Source organism: Canis lupus, chromosome 10 (genome assembly GCF_048164855.1).
Source record: "Canis lupus baileyi chromosome 10, mCanLup2.hap1, whole genome shotgun sequence".
NCBI classification, from domain to species: domain Eukaryota; kingdom Metazoa; phylum Chordata; class Mammalia; order Carnivora; family Canidae; genus Canis; species Canis lupus.
The window spans coordinates 54395073-54411292 of record NC_132847.1 but is presented as its reverse complement, the minus strand read 5'-3'; the positions used below and the strand labels follow the sequence as shown (position 1 = coordinate 54411292).

General features: G+C 41.2%; 1 protein-coding gene across 1 annotated transcript in view; it reads right to left on the bottom strand.

The window, feature by feature from the left end:
* Window positions 1-5956: 5956 nt before the first annotated feature.
* Window positions 5957-16220, bottom strand: part of RECK (reversion inducing cysteine rich protein with kazal motifs) — an 88419-nt gene continuing 78155 nt past the window's right edge. The window contains exon 22 of the mRNA XM_072841927.1: window positions 5957-6461. Coding sequence (XP_072698028.1) covers window positions 6456-6461 — 6 coding nt within the window. The 3' untranslated portion in view covers window positions 5957-6455. The remainder of the gene's footprint in view (window positions 6462-16220) is intronic.

Sequence of the window (16220 nt, the reverse complement as noted above, 5' to 3'; positions counted from 1 at the left end):
TAGAAGGCTGTGTCCATTGTTTAAAAACTTCAAGGCCATGAGTGGAGACAGATGAGCACAGCGGAGCCATTTACTGCCTGCCGAGAGGGACCACTGAGTTTCACTCCCAGTACCTTGTACAGCAATGAGGGGGGGTTTGGAGGGGACAGGGAGGACAAAATCCAAACTTAGTGGCATCTTTGGAGTCTGTGTGGGATGGGATGCTTGGGCTGTGGAGCTGGCCTTAGCAGTAGGCATGTGGAAGGGACAGTGTGCTGAGTGAGGTTAGGGCAGTGACAAAGTTGCCCCCTTCCGAGGGCCGTGGGCTGGTTAGACAGGGAGCTGCTACCTAGCTGGTCCCAGCCCGGGACACAAGTAGTATTTGACTCAAGTGATGACTTCTTTTTTGTTTTATGTCCCATTTAAGAACTCCTTACCTACGCCAAGATAACAAAATATTTGTTTTCTTCTAGAAGTTTTATTTTTTAAAACAGATGTTATTTATTTAGAGAGCAATGGGTGGGGGGTGCTGTTCAGAGGGAGAGGGATAGAGTGTATCTCAAGCTGACTCTGCAATGAGCTGGAGCCCGAAATGGGGCTCCATCGTGTTTGCTCTGCATTTAGTTTTTTCTTCTTGTAATGTCTTTTTTTTTTTTTTTTCTTCTTCTTGTAATGTGTTTTTCAGATTTGGGGATCTACACTGACCTTACAAAAGAAGTTGGAAAGGATTCTCTGTACTATTTTCTGGAAGAGAATTTGTGTAGAATTAGTATTATTTCTTTCTTAAATATTTGCTACAAATCATTGGTGAAGCCATCTAGGCATGGAGGTGTTCTTATTTTTCTTTTTTGGGAGAAGGAAGGTTTTCTTTTTTTTTCTTTTTTCTTTTTCTTTTCTTTTCTTTTTTTTTTTTTTTTGAGGGAAAGTTTTCAATTACAAATTCAGCTTTTTTGATGGATAGGGAACTGTTCAGATTGTCCTTTTCTTCTTGGGTGAGCTTTGGGAACTTCTATCTTTTTAGAAATTTGTGTATTTCATTCACCTAAGGGGTGGAACTTGTATGCACGAGGTTGCTAATATTGTTGTCCTTTAATTGAATAAAGTCTAACAGTGACTCTTTATTATTTCTGATATTGTGCCTTTTAAAGGTTTAGCAGCACAGTTGATCCTCATTTATGGATTCTGTATTTATGAATTCACCTACTTGCTAAGATTTACTTGTAACCCTCAAATCAATACTTGGCAATGCTGTCAGTCATTGGAAAATACGTGCAAATATCGAAAAATTTGCGTTGCCCAACACACAAGTTCCCATCTGAGGTTGAATGATGAGAAGCTATGAGTCAGCTCTCATACTGTAAACAAATGTCCTTTCTGCTGCCTATGTGGTGCCAGGTTGCCAGGTTTGGGCCATTTTTGTGTTTTCTTTTGGTGATTTTGCTGTTTAAAATGGTCCCCAAGTCAAGTGCTAAAGAGTTGTTTAGTGCTCCTGAATGCAAGAGGGCTGTGGTTGTGCCTTACGGAGAAAATTTATGTGTCAGATAAACTTTGTTCAGGCATGAGTGAGAGTGCTGTTGGCCGTGACTCCCATGTTCATGCATCAATAATATAAATTAAATAAGGTGTCTTTACACAAAAACATATAAAGCAAATCTATTACTGATCCGTTAACAAAAATGTTGTGGCCAGAAGCTTGTAGGAACCTAACCCAGTATTTTCCCTAGCAGCAATGGTCAGGATTCTCTAATGTCCCCCATAATTTTATAGAACATAACTGCTGCAAGTGAGAATCAGTTGTACTATCGATCTCAAAAAACCACCTTTTTGTTTTATTGATTTTCTCTATTGTTTTCTCACTTACTATTTCTTTGATTTTCCTATTTATTACTTATTTTTTCTGTTTACTTTGGGTTTAATTTGCTCTTATTTTTCTAGTTTCTAAAGGAGGAAGCTAAGGTCATTGACTATAAGACTTTCTTCCCTTCTAATATAAGCAGTAAGTGCTATAAATTTCCCTCTAAGTCTGTTTTTAGCTACATGTCTGTATTTATGCATACTGAATTTGGTTTGTTGTGCTTTCATTTTTTTAAAAAGATTTCATTTATTTATGAGAGAGAGAGAACCAGGCTCCATGCAGGGAGCCCAATGTGGGACTCGATCCCAGAACTCCAGGATCACTCCCTGAGCCAAAGACAGACGCTCAACCACTGAGCCACCCAGGCGTCCCCATATACTTCATTAAAAAAAATGTTTATTTAAATTCAATTTAGTTAACATATACTGTATTATTAGTTTCATGGGTAGAATTTAGTGATTCATCAGTTGCATATAACACCTAGTGCTCATTACATCATGTGCCCTCCTTAATGCCCATCACCCAGTTACCCGATTCCCTCATCCCCATCCCTCCAGCAACCTTCAGTTTGTTTCCTATAGTTAAGAGTTTCTTATTGTTTGCCTCCGTCTCTGTTTTCATCTTATTTTATTTTTCCCTCTCTTCCCGTATGTTCATCTATTTTGTTTCTTAAATTCCACAGACGAGTGATATCATATGGTATTTGTCTTTCTCTGACGTATTTTGCTCAGCATACTGTCTAGTTTCATCCACGTCCTTGCAAACGGCAAGAGTTCATTCTTTTTGATGGCTGAGTAATATTCCATTATATATATCTATATATCTATATATCTATATATATATATCTATATCACATCTTCTTTATCCATTCATCTGTCAATGGACATCTGGTCTCTTTCCATAGTTTGGCCATTGTGAGCATTGCTGCTAAAAACATTGGGGTGCAGGTGCCCCTTCAAATCACTATGTTTATATCTTTTGGATAAATACCTAGTAGTGCTACTGCTGGGTGATAGGGTAGTTCTATTTTTAACTTTTTGAGGAAACTGCGTACTGTTTTCCAGAGTAGCTGTACCAGCTGGCCAGAAAGCAAACGGGTAAGAAGTTTCCCCTTTCTTTGCATTCTCGCCAACGTCTGTTGTTTCCTGAGTTGTTCACTTTTTAGCCTTTCTGACCAGTGTGAGGTGGTATCTCATTGTGGTTTTGATTTGTATTTTCCTGATGCTGAGTGATGTTGAATATTTTCATGTGTGTTGGCTATTTGTATGTCTTCTTGGGAGAAATGGCTGTTCATGTTATCTGCCCATTTCTTGATTGGATTTTTTGGTTTTTGGGTGTTGAATTTGATAAGTTCCTTATAGGTTTTGGATACTAGCCCTTTATCTGGTAAGACATTTGTGAATATCTTCTCCTATTCCACAGGTTGCCTTTTAGTTTTGTCATCTGTTTGCTTTTGCTGTGCAAAAGCTTTTTATCTTGAAGTCCCAGTAGTTCCATTTTTTTTTTTGCTTTTGTTTCCTTTGCCTTTGGAGACATGTCTAGCAAGAAGTTGCTTCGGCTGAAGTTGGAGAGGTTGCTGCCAGTGTTCTCCTCTAGGATTTTGATGGATTCTTGTCTCACATTTAGGTCTTTCATCCATTTTGAGTTTATTTTTGTGTATGGTGTAAGAAAGTGGTCCAGTTTCATTCTTCTGCATGTGGCTGTCCAATTTTCCCAGCACCATTTCTTGAAGAAACTTTTTTCCACTGGATATTCTTTCTTGCGTTGTCAAAGATTAGTTGACCACAGAGTTGAGGGTCCGTTTCTGGGTTCTCTATTCTGTTCCATTGTTCTGCATGTCTGTTTCTGGGCCAGTACCGTACTGTCCTGATGATCACAGCTTTGTAATACAGCTTGAAGACCAGAATTGTGATGCCTCCAGCTTTGATTTTCTTTTCAACATTCCTTGGCTATTCAGAGTCTCTTGTGGTTCCATAGAAGTTTTAGGATTGTTTTTTTCATTTTTCATTTCATTTCATTTCATTTTTCAGCTCCGTGAAAAATGCTGATCGTATTTTGATACGGATTGCATTGAATGTGTTGATTGCTCTGGGTGCTTCACATTTTTGAAACATTTTATTTGGAGCATAAACTGAAAATTCTTATATATTTTGATAAATTACCTCATCATTATGAATCTACCTCTGGTAATATTCCTTCCTGTGAAATCTACTTTGTCTGATATTAATGTAGTCATTATAGCTTGCTTTCTTTTAATTTGTATTAATAGATTTATCTAATTTCCACACTTTAACTTTTTTTCCTTGTTTCAGCAACATAGGATGTTGCTATTTCCCATAGCAGAATGCCATTTGGCCTCTACGTTTCACAGAATTACAGCCTATTGGCATAAAACTTGATTTTGAGGGGTACCTGGGTGGCTCAAATGTCAGCCTTCAGCTCAGGTCATGATCCCAGGGTCCTGGGATTGAGCCTCACGTTGGGCTCCCCACTCAGCAGGGAGCCTGGTTCTCCCTCTCCCTCTGCCCCTCTCCTCTGCTTGTGCTCTCTCTCGCTCTCTCTCAAAGAAATAAATAAAATCTTAAAAAACTAATAAATTAAAAAACCCTTGATTTTGACATATTTTGAAGGTCATGTATATTGAGTAGTATAGAAATATATAAGACAAAATGTGTACCTTTTGCTTTATTGCAACATTGTTCACACTATTCCCCTTGTGACTGAATGCTCTGTTAAATATAAAAATACAAACTTCATGTGAACAACGTATGACCTTAGATAAGTTACTTGACTCCGTTTTCTCCTCTGTAAAATGGGAATAGTAATAGTATCTCCCTCATACAATGGTTGTGAAGATGAATGAACTAAAACATGTAAAGTGCTTAGAACAGTCCTTTTTTTTAAGATTAATTTATTTATTTTAGAGAGAGAGAGAGACAGCATGTGTAAGAGTCAGGGGTGAGGGGCAGAGGGAGACAGAAACTTAAGCAGACAGGGCTCGATCTGATGACCCTGAGTTCAAGGCCCTGAGATGATAATCTGAGCTGAAGCTGAGAGTCAGACGCTCAACCTACTGTGCCTCCCAGGAGCCCCAGAACCATTCTTTTTTTTCTTTCTTTCTTTCTTTCTTTCTTTCTTTCTTTCTTTCTTTCTTTCTTTCTTTTTTTTTTTTTTTTTTAAGATTTTATTTGGGTGCATGGGTGGCTCAGCGGTTGAGCATCTGCCTTCGGCTCAGGGCGTGATCCCAGAGTACCAGGATTGAGTTCCACATTAGGTTCTCTGCATGGAGCCTGCTTCTCCCTCTGCCTGTGCCTCTGCCTCTCTCTGTGTCTTTTAAGATTTTATTTATTTATTCATGAGAGAGAGGGAGAGAGAGAGGCAGAGACACAGGCAGAGGGAGAAGCAGGCTCCCTGTGGGGAGCCCGATGTGGGACTTGATCCCAGGGCCCTGGGATCACGCCCTGAGTAGAAGGCAGATGCTCAACCACTAAGCGACCCAGGTGTCCCCCGCAGAATCATTCTTGACACAGAATAAGCACTATAGAAATGTTTACCACTACTTCATTCTGTAACTTCTAGTCAATCCGTTTCATCACATTAAAAATGGGCAGCTGTAGTTGACAAGATGTAGTTGGGTGTTTCTTTTTATCCAGGCTGACAGTATCTGCTTTTTAATTTGTGTTAAGACCACTTAAACGTGATAACTTTATTTTCCAATTTCTAGGTAACAAATACAAAAATTGATCCCAATAGTAGGCCTAAAGTAAACCATGATAAATTCCTGAAAGTAGAACCATTTAGTTAAATTTTCTGAGCATGATGTAATAAAACTAAAACTTAGTAACAAAAGGTTAACTGAAAAATTTTGAACCATTTATAAATTTTTTAAAGGCTCCTCCTAGAGCAGTGAAAGGCAAAATCAAAGCAGATGTTCAGAGATGAATGACAATAAGAATACTAACTATAGTGTTTAAGAATGTGGGGCATGGACATGAAGTCATGTGGCCCTCGTCCAAGTTCTGGCTTTGCTGCCCAGTGACTGTGATTCGGATCCAGGTGTTGATATAAAGATAGTAATACTCAGAGGATTTTTTCCTGATTACATGAAATGACATTTAGCACTTTTTATTTTTATTTTATTTTATTTTATTTTATTTTAATTTAATTTAATTTAATTTATGATAGACATAGAGAGAAAGAGAGGCAGAGATACAGGCAGAGGGAGAGGCAGCCTCCCTGCAAGGAGCCCGGCGTGGGACTAGATCCGGGTCTCCAGGATCACGCCCTGGGCGGAAGGTGGCGCTAAACCGCTGAGCCACCCAAGCTGCCCTATTTAGCACTTTTTAAACGTCACTGTTTATACCGTGTGTAACATTTCCCAATCACAATTTAGATATGTAAAAAGGGAACTCTGTTTCTCTGTGTAGATTAAGTCCAAATTCAAGTGATGGCAGAAAACTTAAGCTTGAACAGTGAAGGAAACTTAGTCACATCTACTGTAGTCCCTTGTGGATTAATACTCAACCAATCCAGAATCTTTCCTGGTTCTCTCCACATTTCTGGGTCAACTTCTCCAGACTCAGATTCTTGGCAGGAGCATCTGTTTGGTGGAGCCAGGGTCTCATACCTTCACACAAGTTTTCAGAAAGAAAATAGAGAAATGAATGTCTACCCCCTTGCAGCTTCTGTAGTTAGGTACAAGATCTTTCATGCTCAGATATAGACTTCTCCACAAACTGAGCAGCCTAAACTCAGCAAATGTCGACCAGCTCTCCCTTTTCAGAAAAAGGCATTTTGTTTTTGTCCTAAAATCTATTTCCCCAATATGTGCCTCATCCCATGACTCAGCCCTTCTCATTCTAAGCTCTTACATTGTTATCAAGTCTTCCCCATATTTTAAGATTCAGACTATGCTTTAAGCCCTACAGGCTTTGGCTCTTGTTCTGCAGAGGTTTTTAGAACAAAAACTTCACTGTAGTAGCTCAATGGGTAGAAAGCCATAGAAACTAGAAATTAAAAACCTTGGCAGAAAAATCTCCTTATTTTATCCTGTTATACTCTCTTTATTACTGTTGTTAGAAAATATATGGGATGCGGCCAAAGTTGTACTTAAAGGAAAATACACAGTATAATAATATGAGCAAAAGCTTTTAGTTAGACTTAGGTTCAAAATGTCCCTGCTCTGCTACTTACCAGCCTTGGAGAAATTCTTTAATCTCAAGACTTAATTGCATCAACTATAAATAGTGTTAATAATATTACAGTTTATCTTTGAACAACGCGGTAGTTAGAGGCACTGACCACCCCCATGCAGTCAAAAATCTGTGTATAACTTTTGATGCTTTGAAAACTTAACTAATAGACTACCATTGGCCAGAAGTCTTACTAATAACATAGTCGATTAACACATATTTTATATATCATGTACTATATACTGTAAGGTAAGCTGGAAAAGAGAAAATATTATTAAGAAAATCATAAAGAGAAAATACAGGGCAGCCTGGATTGCTCAGTGGTTTAGCGCTGCCTTCGGCCCAGGGCATGATCCTGGAGACCCAGAACCAAATCCCACGTCCGGCTCCCTGCATGGAGCCTACTTCCCCTATGCCTGTGTCTCTGTCTCTCTCTGTCTCTCTCTCTGTGTCTCTTATGAATAAATAAGTAAAATCTTAAAAAAAAAAAAAGAAGAGAAAATACATTTATTGTACTGTTCCTTGTTTATATATATAAAAAAATCCATGTGTAAGTGAATCCACTCAGTTCAAACCTGTGTTGGTTAAGGTCAACTGTATTTGCTTCATAGAGGGGTTGTGAGAATTGTGTGAGATAATTCCTTTAAAGCACTTAGTACTATGCCTGTGTAAAAGGAATCCTTGGACAATCTGGAGAAAGTGGTCCAAGAAACTTTTGGTCATTCTTGGCCACTTGTCACATGACTATTCTTCCAGTAGGAACTGTCAATAGAAGAGTATGATACACAAGGCTCAGGCTGTGTTGGTCCAATGAGATAATAGATGTAAGATGTAACTGAGCATGGAGTGTCTTCTTAGATTTTATATTTTGCTGATTTGCAGGATAGTATTCCTGATAACATATAGACCAAGTTCATCTCTCAATGCTCCAAATGAGAAAGAAAAGCTGTTGTTAGATGACATCACTGTCAATGTTGGATAAGAGGAAAGTAGGAAGGTAGAAGGGAGAGAAATAGTCACAACATCATATCCGTAGAGCTAAACGGTAGACGAGCCTCTTATTGTCCTCCCTTCCTAGGAGAGAGACCTCATCTGAAAACAAGTAAGGAGAGAAACTTCACCATCAAAGGGTCAAGAAAAAATATATAGTGACTTACTATTACTTAATCCTTTGAAAATAAAGGGACTTTAAGGAAAATCCCTTCTTACTGATAATCTGTATTGTTATAGATTGAATGCTTGTGTCCCTCTAAAATTTGTATGTTGAAATCTAGTCTCCAGTGTGACAGTATTTGGAGATGGGCCTTTGGACGATCTTAGGTCATGAGGTGGGACGTCCTCATGAATGGGACTTGTGCCCTTGTAAGAGAACCAAGAGAATTCCCTCTTCCCTTCTGCCATGTGAACATAAAACTAGAAGTCAGACTGAACTCAGAAGAGGGCCCTTCTCAGAACTCAACCTACTAGCATCCTGATCTTAGACTTCCAGCACCCAGAACTGTGAGAAATAGGTTTCTGTTGTTTATAAGCCACCCAGTTGATGGTAGGTTGTTAGAGCAGCCCAAGCTGACTTAACCATGTCTCTTAGAATTTTGGACCTTACATTTACTAAGTTATAGAAACAATCTATTACCTAATTTGGGGTCTGGAAAGAGAAGGCTATCCCTTGATCTTTGATTTAAAAATGCCCCTAAGATGGCCTAAAATATGACTGATGCTCAATAAATTTTAAATATTATTATACTATTTATTTTAAAAAATATTTTATTTACTTATTTAATGTATATATAGAGAGGCAGCGAGTGAGAGGGCAGGGAGAGGGAGAGAGGGAATCTCAAGAACACTCCACATTGAACATGGAGCCCGACTTGGGGCTCCATCCCAGGACTCTGAGATGATGACCTGAGCCAAAACCAAGAGTCAGACACTTAACCTACTGTGCCACCCAGGTGCCCCATATACTTATTTTAAAAGAAAAAAAAATAAACTAAGCGTTGGATGAAAGGAATTAGACAAATTACAAAAAATAAAGAAAAGAACCATAAATATTGAACTATAGTTAGTGAATGAATGCGGAAATATTTGGGGGCAAAATGTATTGATGATTGCAACTTACTTTGAAACACAAAAAAATAAGATGGATGGAAAGATGAATAAATAGTGATAAAGCAAATATACTAAAACATTTATTGTAGAACCTCAATGGCGAATATACGGATTTTCAGTTTCAAGTTGTCTATAAGGTTGAAATCTTCCATAATAAAGTATTTAAAAATTGAGTAAATAAATTAATATAGTTAACAGGAAATTATGTATTAGAAAACAGAAAAAGAGCTGAATTGAAAAATACATCCTAGAGCTGGAAAGCATAGAAAATAGATAAAACTCTACAAAATCAAATCAATAAAAAAAGTCTAAAGTTGGAGAGAAAAATCAAATGTACTATATTAGTAATAAAAGAAAAGAGGATATAATCTCTTCTCAGGAGTGTTCAGATAGATAAAATTGTCATCTCTCCACTAGTAGTTTTTCTGGATTGGGCAATTACAAATTTTTTATTTTTATTTTATTTTTAAGATTTTATTTATTTATTTATTTATTTATTTATTTATTTATTTATTTAATTTGTTTATTTATTCACGAGAGACACACACACACACAGAGAGGCAGAGACACAGACAGAGGGAGAAGCAGGCTCCATGCAGGGAGCCCGATGTGGGACTCGATCCCAGGACTCCAGGATCATGCCCTGGGCCAAAGGCAGACGCTAAACAGCTGAGCCACCCAGGGATCCCCGGAAATTACAAATTACTAAGATTTATTTAAAAGAGAAAAAAATAGGACGCCTGGGTGGCTCAGTGGTTGAGTGCCTATCTGGCTCAGAGTGTGATCCTGAGGTCTGAGACTGAGTCCCGCATCGGGCTCCCTGCATAGAGTCTGCTTCTCTCTCTACTTGTGTCTCTGCCTCGCTCTGTGTCTCTCATGAATGAATGAATAAAATCTTTAAAAAAAAAAAAGAAAAAAAATCTAAAAGAACCAATATAGTCATTTGTAAAAATGGAAAATAATATTGCTTACTCAAATAGAGACGGACCCAGTTAGATTTGCAGCCAAGTTCTGTCAAACCTTTGAGAGACAGATGATTCTTATACCTTTTATATATTCTAAGGCATAGAAAACCCACCCTGTTCATTTAATGGAGCTAGAATGATCTTGATTCCATAATTTGAAAAGTATAGCAAATACAAAAAAATGTAGTGCAACATCACTTATGAAAATAAATGCTAGAGTCATCAAATTGAATCTAGTAGTGTATTATTTGAATAATACATTATGCCCAAATAAAATTTATATCAAGGGTATAAGGATGGTTTCACATTAAGAAATATATTCAGTTTATATTAATAAGTCAAAGGAAAACATAAACAGAGGCTAAATGAGTCTTTGATACAATTCAATATTCATTACTGAGTTTTTTTTTAAAACCCTCCCAATAAAGTATAGCCCCCTGAAACAAACAGTAAGAGTTGTCATACTTGAACATGTCACGCTTAACAGTAAAATAATGGATATTCCCATTAAAGTCAAGGACATAATGAGGTTTCCAGCTATCATCACTGTTATTCGACTTGGTTCTGGGAGTTCTAACCAATACTAGGGCAACAGAAAGATATAAGAAGCATGGATATTGGAAGGGAGAGAGAAGGAGCTATAAGCTTCCTCCTGGAAAAACCTAAGAAAAGCCGTTAAATTAATATAAAATTTAAAAAATAATAGCCAGAACCAAAAAATACTTTAAAAAAATCAATAGGGGGCGCTTGGGTGGCTCAGTCTGTTAAGCATTGACTTTTTTTTTTTTTTTTTTTAAGATTTTACTTATTTATTCATGAGAGACAGAGAGAGAGAGAGAGAGAGAGAGAGAGAGAGGCAGAGACACAGGCAGAGGGAGAAGCAGGCTCCATGCAGGGAGCCTGACGTAGGACTCAATCCCAGGTCTGCAGGATCAGGCCCTGGGCTGTAGGCAGTGCTAAACTGCTGAGCCCCCGGGCTACCCCAAGCATTGACTCTTGATTTTGGCTCAGGTCATCATCTCAGGGTCCTGAGATTGAGCCCAATGCACGCTCTGCACTCAGTGGGGAGGCTGCTTGAGGTTCTCTCTCTCTCCCTCTTTCCCTAGCTCTGCTGGCACTCTCTGTCTTGTGCATGCTGTCTCTCAAATCAATAAATAATAGCTTTTTTACATAGCATCAATAACCAGTTTGTATCATGGGGGCAAGTTAAGAATAGGAATGAAAGTAGCACTGCATTTTGGAAGCACTCGGTATAGATTCATTTCCTTAGACACATGGCCACATGCATTTTGAGGATCGCATCCCTTCCTCACAAGAACAGTCTGTGCTTTTAGCAACAAAACAAATGCTCACTCTTCCAGAGGGATGTTTGCTCCTCGAGGTTGCTTGCTGGTGGGGCAGGCGAGCTGGATCCAGAGCGCCCACCTCGCACACTACCCCAGCCCAGCCTAGGGTCTCAAGCGCTGCTGAGAGGAGGTATTTGTGTAAGGAAGGTGCAGAACGCTTGGGAGCCCTTGGAAGTGTCCTTCCTCAGGGAGGGGAGGGTGGGGAGTCTCTGAGCTGGGGAGAGATGCTAGTAGTGTATTATTTGAATAATACATTATGCCCAAATAAAATTTATATCAAGGGTATAAGGATGGTTTCACATTAAGAAATATATTCAGTTTATATTAATAAGTCAAAGGAAAACATAAACAGAGGCTAAATGAGTCTTTGATACAATTCAATGTATCAATGATACATTGATACAATGAACAATGATACAATTCAATGTTCCGGAGAGGAACCGGGAGGTGAGCAGCGTCAAGAAGGAAGGAACATGTAGGGGGACACCTCCAGAAGATGAAGCCGAGAGGCCTTCCCCACTGTGGGTGCGGTGCTGGAACAAGTGGGCAGATGCTGCCACACTTCCTCCTCCTCTGACTTGGCATTGCCCTGAGCTACTGTGCTGGTATCTTCTTTTTGCTCCACTTCCTTCCCTAAATTGTCTCAGCTGGGCTCTCCCTCAGGGAGGCTGAGCAGCACAGGGGCTCCCTTGCTCCCTTGTCCTCAGGTTTCTGACTGGGTTCAACAATGGATGGTTGGCTGGGTGGAGGAAATGGTGGTCCCTGTAGGGCTCTCCTTGTGTCCTGGTAACCAGCCCACCGCTTTGGGTATAGGGGCCCTATAGCCCCATGTTACGACTGGCACCCTCATTCTCCCTGCAGTTTCTTACACTCTGCTCCCCACTTTGTAAATAGTCTCCTTATCAAGCTTTCCTCAAATGATCCTAATTGGGGGGTGCCACCTGTTTCCCTGCTGGGCCAGGGGCAACATGAAAGCTTAACTGCTGGCTCAGGAAAGCAACTACTCACATCTCCAGCAGAGTTCAGTGCCAGCTTGGTAGGAGGAAGGCAGGGGAGGTGGTACTCAGGGAGAGGTAGCATGTTATCTGATTAACCTAGTTAAGCCAAGTTCTAGCCAAGATGGGGCTTCCCCTCTGGCAGGAAAGGGCCAAACTAGCAGAGACAGTAGAGACATCCCAAATATGAAAGCCTGTTCTGAACTGCCCCTCACAGGGCTGTGAGGTAACCACCTCTGCCCCCATGTGGACAGAGGAGGGTCCTGTCCCAATTAGGTAGAGATCTTAGTACAGAGAAGGATTATGCACTCACTGGTAGAGGCAGGGAGAGGAAGGAGCTTTGTGGGTAGCTTTTTCCTTTGTTTATATTTCCAGGTATTTTGGGGGAAGCAAATGTTATTTTTTATAATAGAAAATAATACAGTACACTTCATTTTGGAAAAATGAAAGTGTTTGGAGTTGGGGGTAGGGGTGCAGCATGCTTCTCCGTATGAAGGTTTCCTGCCTTACCTTTGCCTCCTACCAGCCTCATTTCCTGAGAAACTACTCGACCACTGACTTGCGTACTGTCTTTGTGCACATTTTGCTGTGGGTCATTGAGAGAACAAGACAAAAATCACTGCATAAACCGTCAAAAGTGCTGGAGAGTTGTTATCAGTTACTCTCATGGTTTCTATTGCTCCTTGGACTTGTCTCTCTGACCCCACCTAGTGTGCCTGCCTTGTCAGTCTGACCTGACATTGAACCTAGTTCACTCTGCCCCCCCCCCCCCCCCATGTCCACCCTTATGGAGCTCTCCTACATGGCTGGCTCCATCCCTGAGCAGCACATATCCTGCCCCCTTGTGCCAGGAAAGCCTAGACCTGGCCTCAGGCCTTGGCCTTGCCCTGACTCGCTGTGTGACCCTTGGATGGTATTTCTGTTCTCTGGGCCTGTTTCTCTCTATGTACAAAGTAGAAATCTACCTCCCAGCCCCAAGATTGCTGGACTGGGGAAAGGAGCTTCCTGGGAATGATGCCTCTGCTGTCCCTTCCTCAGCTGGCTGGGCTCACAACTCAAGCCACTTCCATAGCTAGGAGACAGGGGGAGAGGAATATTCTGGAGCACGGCCTTCTGTTCCTTTGAGAAATAGAGCAGCCCAGGGCTGAGGGAAAACCATTAAATCAAATGAAGGAAAATAAAATGTCTTCTAGGGATTTTGTGCCAAGGCCATCAGCAATGCTGGCAGGCTTAACTTTCTTTGCCTGGTGGCTGAGGCTAAATCCGGAGAATGGAGGCTAGGCCTGGGGTGGGAGGCAGGGGAGGCTGGCACCTGGCCTGGCTCAGTGAATGTTTCTTCAGTAGAGTCCAGGATGTTCACAGGATGAAGAAAGCACAGTCTGATAACGAGATCAGTGGATGATCTCAAATCAAAGGTCTCCCCCGACGCTGAAGTCTGATGCACACCAGAGCTACGGAGGTCAGCTGGGATAGCCGGGAGGGCGAGGGCAGAGACCCTGGATGCCATTCTGGCCTGACAGTTGAGGCCAGCACATCCGATCTGCCTGATACCTCCCCTTCCTAACTTGTCGGATCCACTCTTGTGTCACAGGGACTCACACAGACTCTCCCGCTTCTGTACTTTTGCTCAAACTGTACCTGTTACCAAGAATGCATCTCCTAAAGACATCTGGCAAAGCCTTCCTATCAGGCCCTGCTCAAACCAAACCATATCTAAGAAGCCTTTGTCTTCTTTCTCTCCTCCTCCTAACTCCTCCCAAGGCATGCTGTTTGTACAATTAGATTATCCACTCCTGTGGTGTATGAGTAAACCGTAACCAACGGCAGTGCCACTCAGGAGATCTTCGCTGACCACCCTTCTAACCAGAAACAAATGTCCCAAAGCTTGTTTTGAAGATGGCTTAGTGACTGTGACTGGTGCCAATAGTGATACTATGCCAAGCTCACCAACTCACTGAGAAGTGAGCTTAGGCTAGAGGCCAAAGAGGTCTGTGGGGTTGAAATTTTAAAATAACCAGGGAAGAGGCCTGAGAAATGAAATGAGGCTGGTTAGATAACTTGAGGTAAGACTGAAGATACAGAGGCAATGTTGATATGGGGTTCTACTACCAAGCACAGCTGAGGGCAGTTACTAGAAAAGAAAAGTAAAACCGTTTTCATGTTTATACCCTAACAAGCTGAGACTGCCAAAAAACCTGGTTTTATCTTGAAGCAAATGCTGTTGCTGGCCTTTGCCTTCTTACTGATCTTCCTGGACTTTGACTCGGCTTGGGCAGCAGTGTACAGACCCTGACTAGCTATAGTCATGCTGCTCTCCTTGGCCAGTTGTCTAGGGCTGGGAATATGACCTGATCCTGGCCCAGGAGGCACAACAGACAACTGCTGAAGGATTTCCGAGAAGTATTTTTCTTACTCATAAGAGGCACTGGTGAAGGTACTTATGATTCTTGTCTTTCTTCTTGCTCATAAGGCTGTGCTTAAAGCTTAGCTTAGAGCTGAGACAACCACCAGGAAACCATGGCAGAGCTGTGATCTCTACCATGGACACAAAATGAGGATGTGGTGGCATGAGTGACATACATTTGCTATCCCTGTGCTATAGAAAACTGGTGATTTTGGAGAGATCAACCATTTAGTGTCGCCCAGTGACAAGACTTAAGCTCGGGTCCTCTGTCCTGGAGCCCTTGGGAAACTGCCTGATAGAACTGGTTCTGAAGTGAGGCATCCAGAAGTAAGCAGCATCTTCCTCAAGTTGGCCTGCTTCTTTTTGCACTAATGGATTTAAATTTTCTGCACTCATCACAGACTCTCCTTTTTGTTCCCATTTTTGTTCTTGTTTTAACAATTATTATTAGTCACTTTGAATAATTCCCTTTCTTAGTAGGTCAGCTTTCAGAGTACCCCCTTGGTTGTTACTGGGCTCTGGTGACTCTAGGTGTGTTCCTGGCCCAAGGGCGAGGCATTGCTGTGTGTTCACAGGTTGAACTGGTTTATGGCTCATGGCTTGTTAGAAAGACACTCCCCAGAGGACATATCAGAAGGCTTCTTCTAGGAAAAGGATTATTTCCTGAGAGAAATCCATTCTATCAGGTTGAGGTGGGACCAGAGCTCCTCTACATTTCCTTCTCTGCCACAGAGGTGGGCATGTGATCCAGGCTGGACCAATGACTCTCTTGGGATCCGTTCCTGTCCAATTATTTTCTGTAGACTGGACAGGGAGCTATTTCATTTGTTTTTCTGGTATCTTGGTTTCATTACCTATGGCCATTGAAACCTCTGGATCTTTCTCTGGAAACTACTTTTCATGTGGTTATCTCACGTTCTAAATTGTCCTCCTACAGACCCACCTCATCCTGAACTTCCAGGTCCTCCCTGCTAAAATTATGGGGGTGCAAGAACATCACTTCTTTCCTCCCACAGCCCAAGTTGTCTCCTACAGAATCCTGATTCAAGGCCTCTACCAGCTTGGCACACTCAGCTGTTAGAATGCTAGAGAGCTAGCCAGCGGGGGCTCCATCCTGCACTGGTGCTGGAAAGCCACCGACAATCATACACATGGCAGGCAGGGTGTGTTCGTCATAGCAACATGCAAGTGAGGCGAATTATCTCCCCAAACTGCCCTAACCTAGGATTGTTTTGCCCCTTACTATCTTCAGAGATCTCACAGTTGTATCATGAGAGCAGGAGCGACCTGTAGAGCTTTCTCTCCTTTAATATTTCCCTTCCCCTAAACCAAAGCACCTCTCTCATTCCTCTAGTTCCTTCTCAGAACACAAAACTAC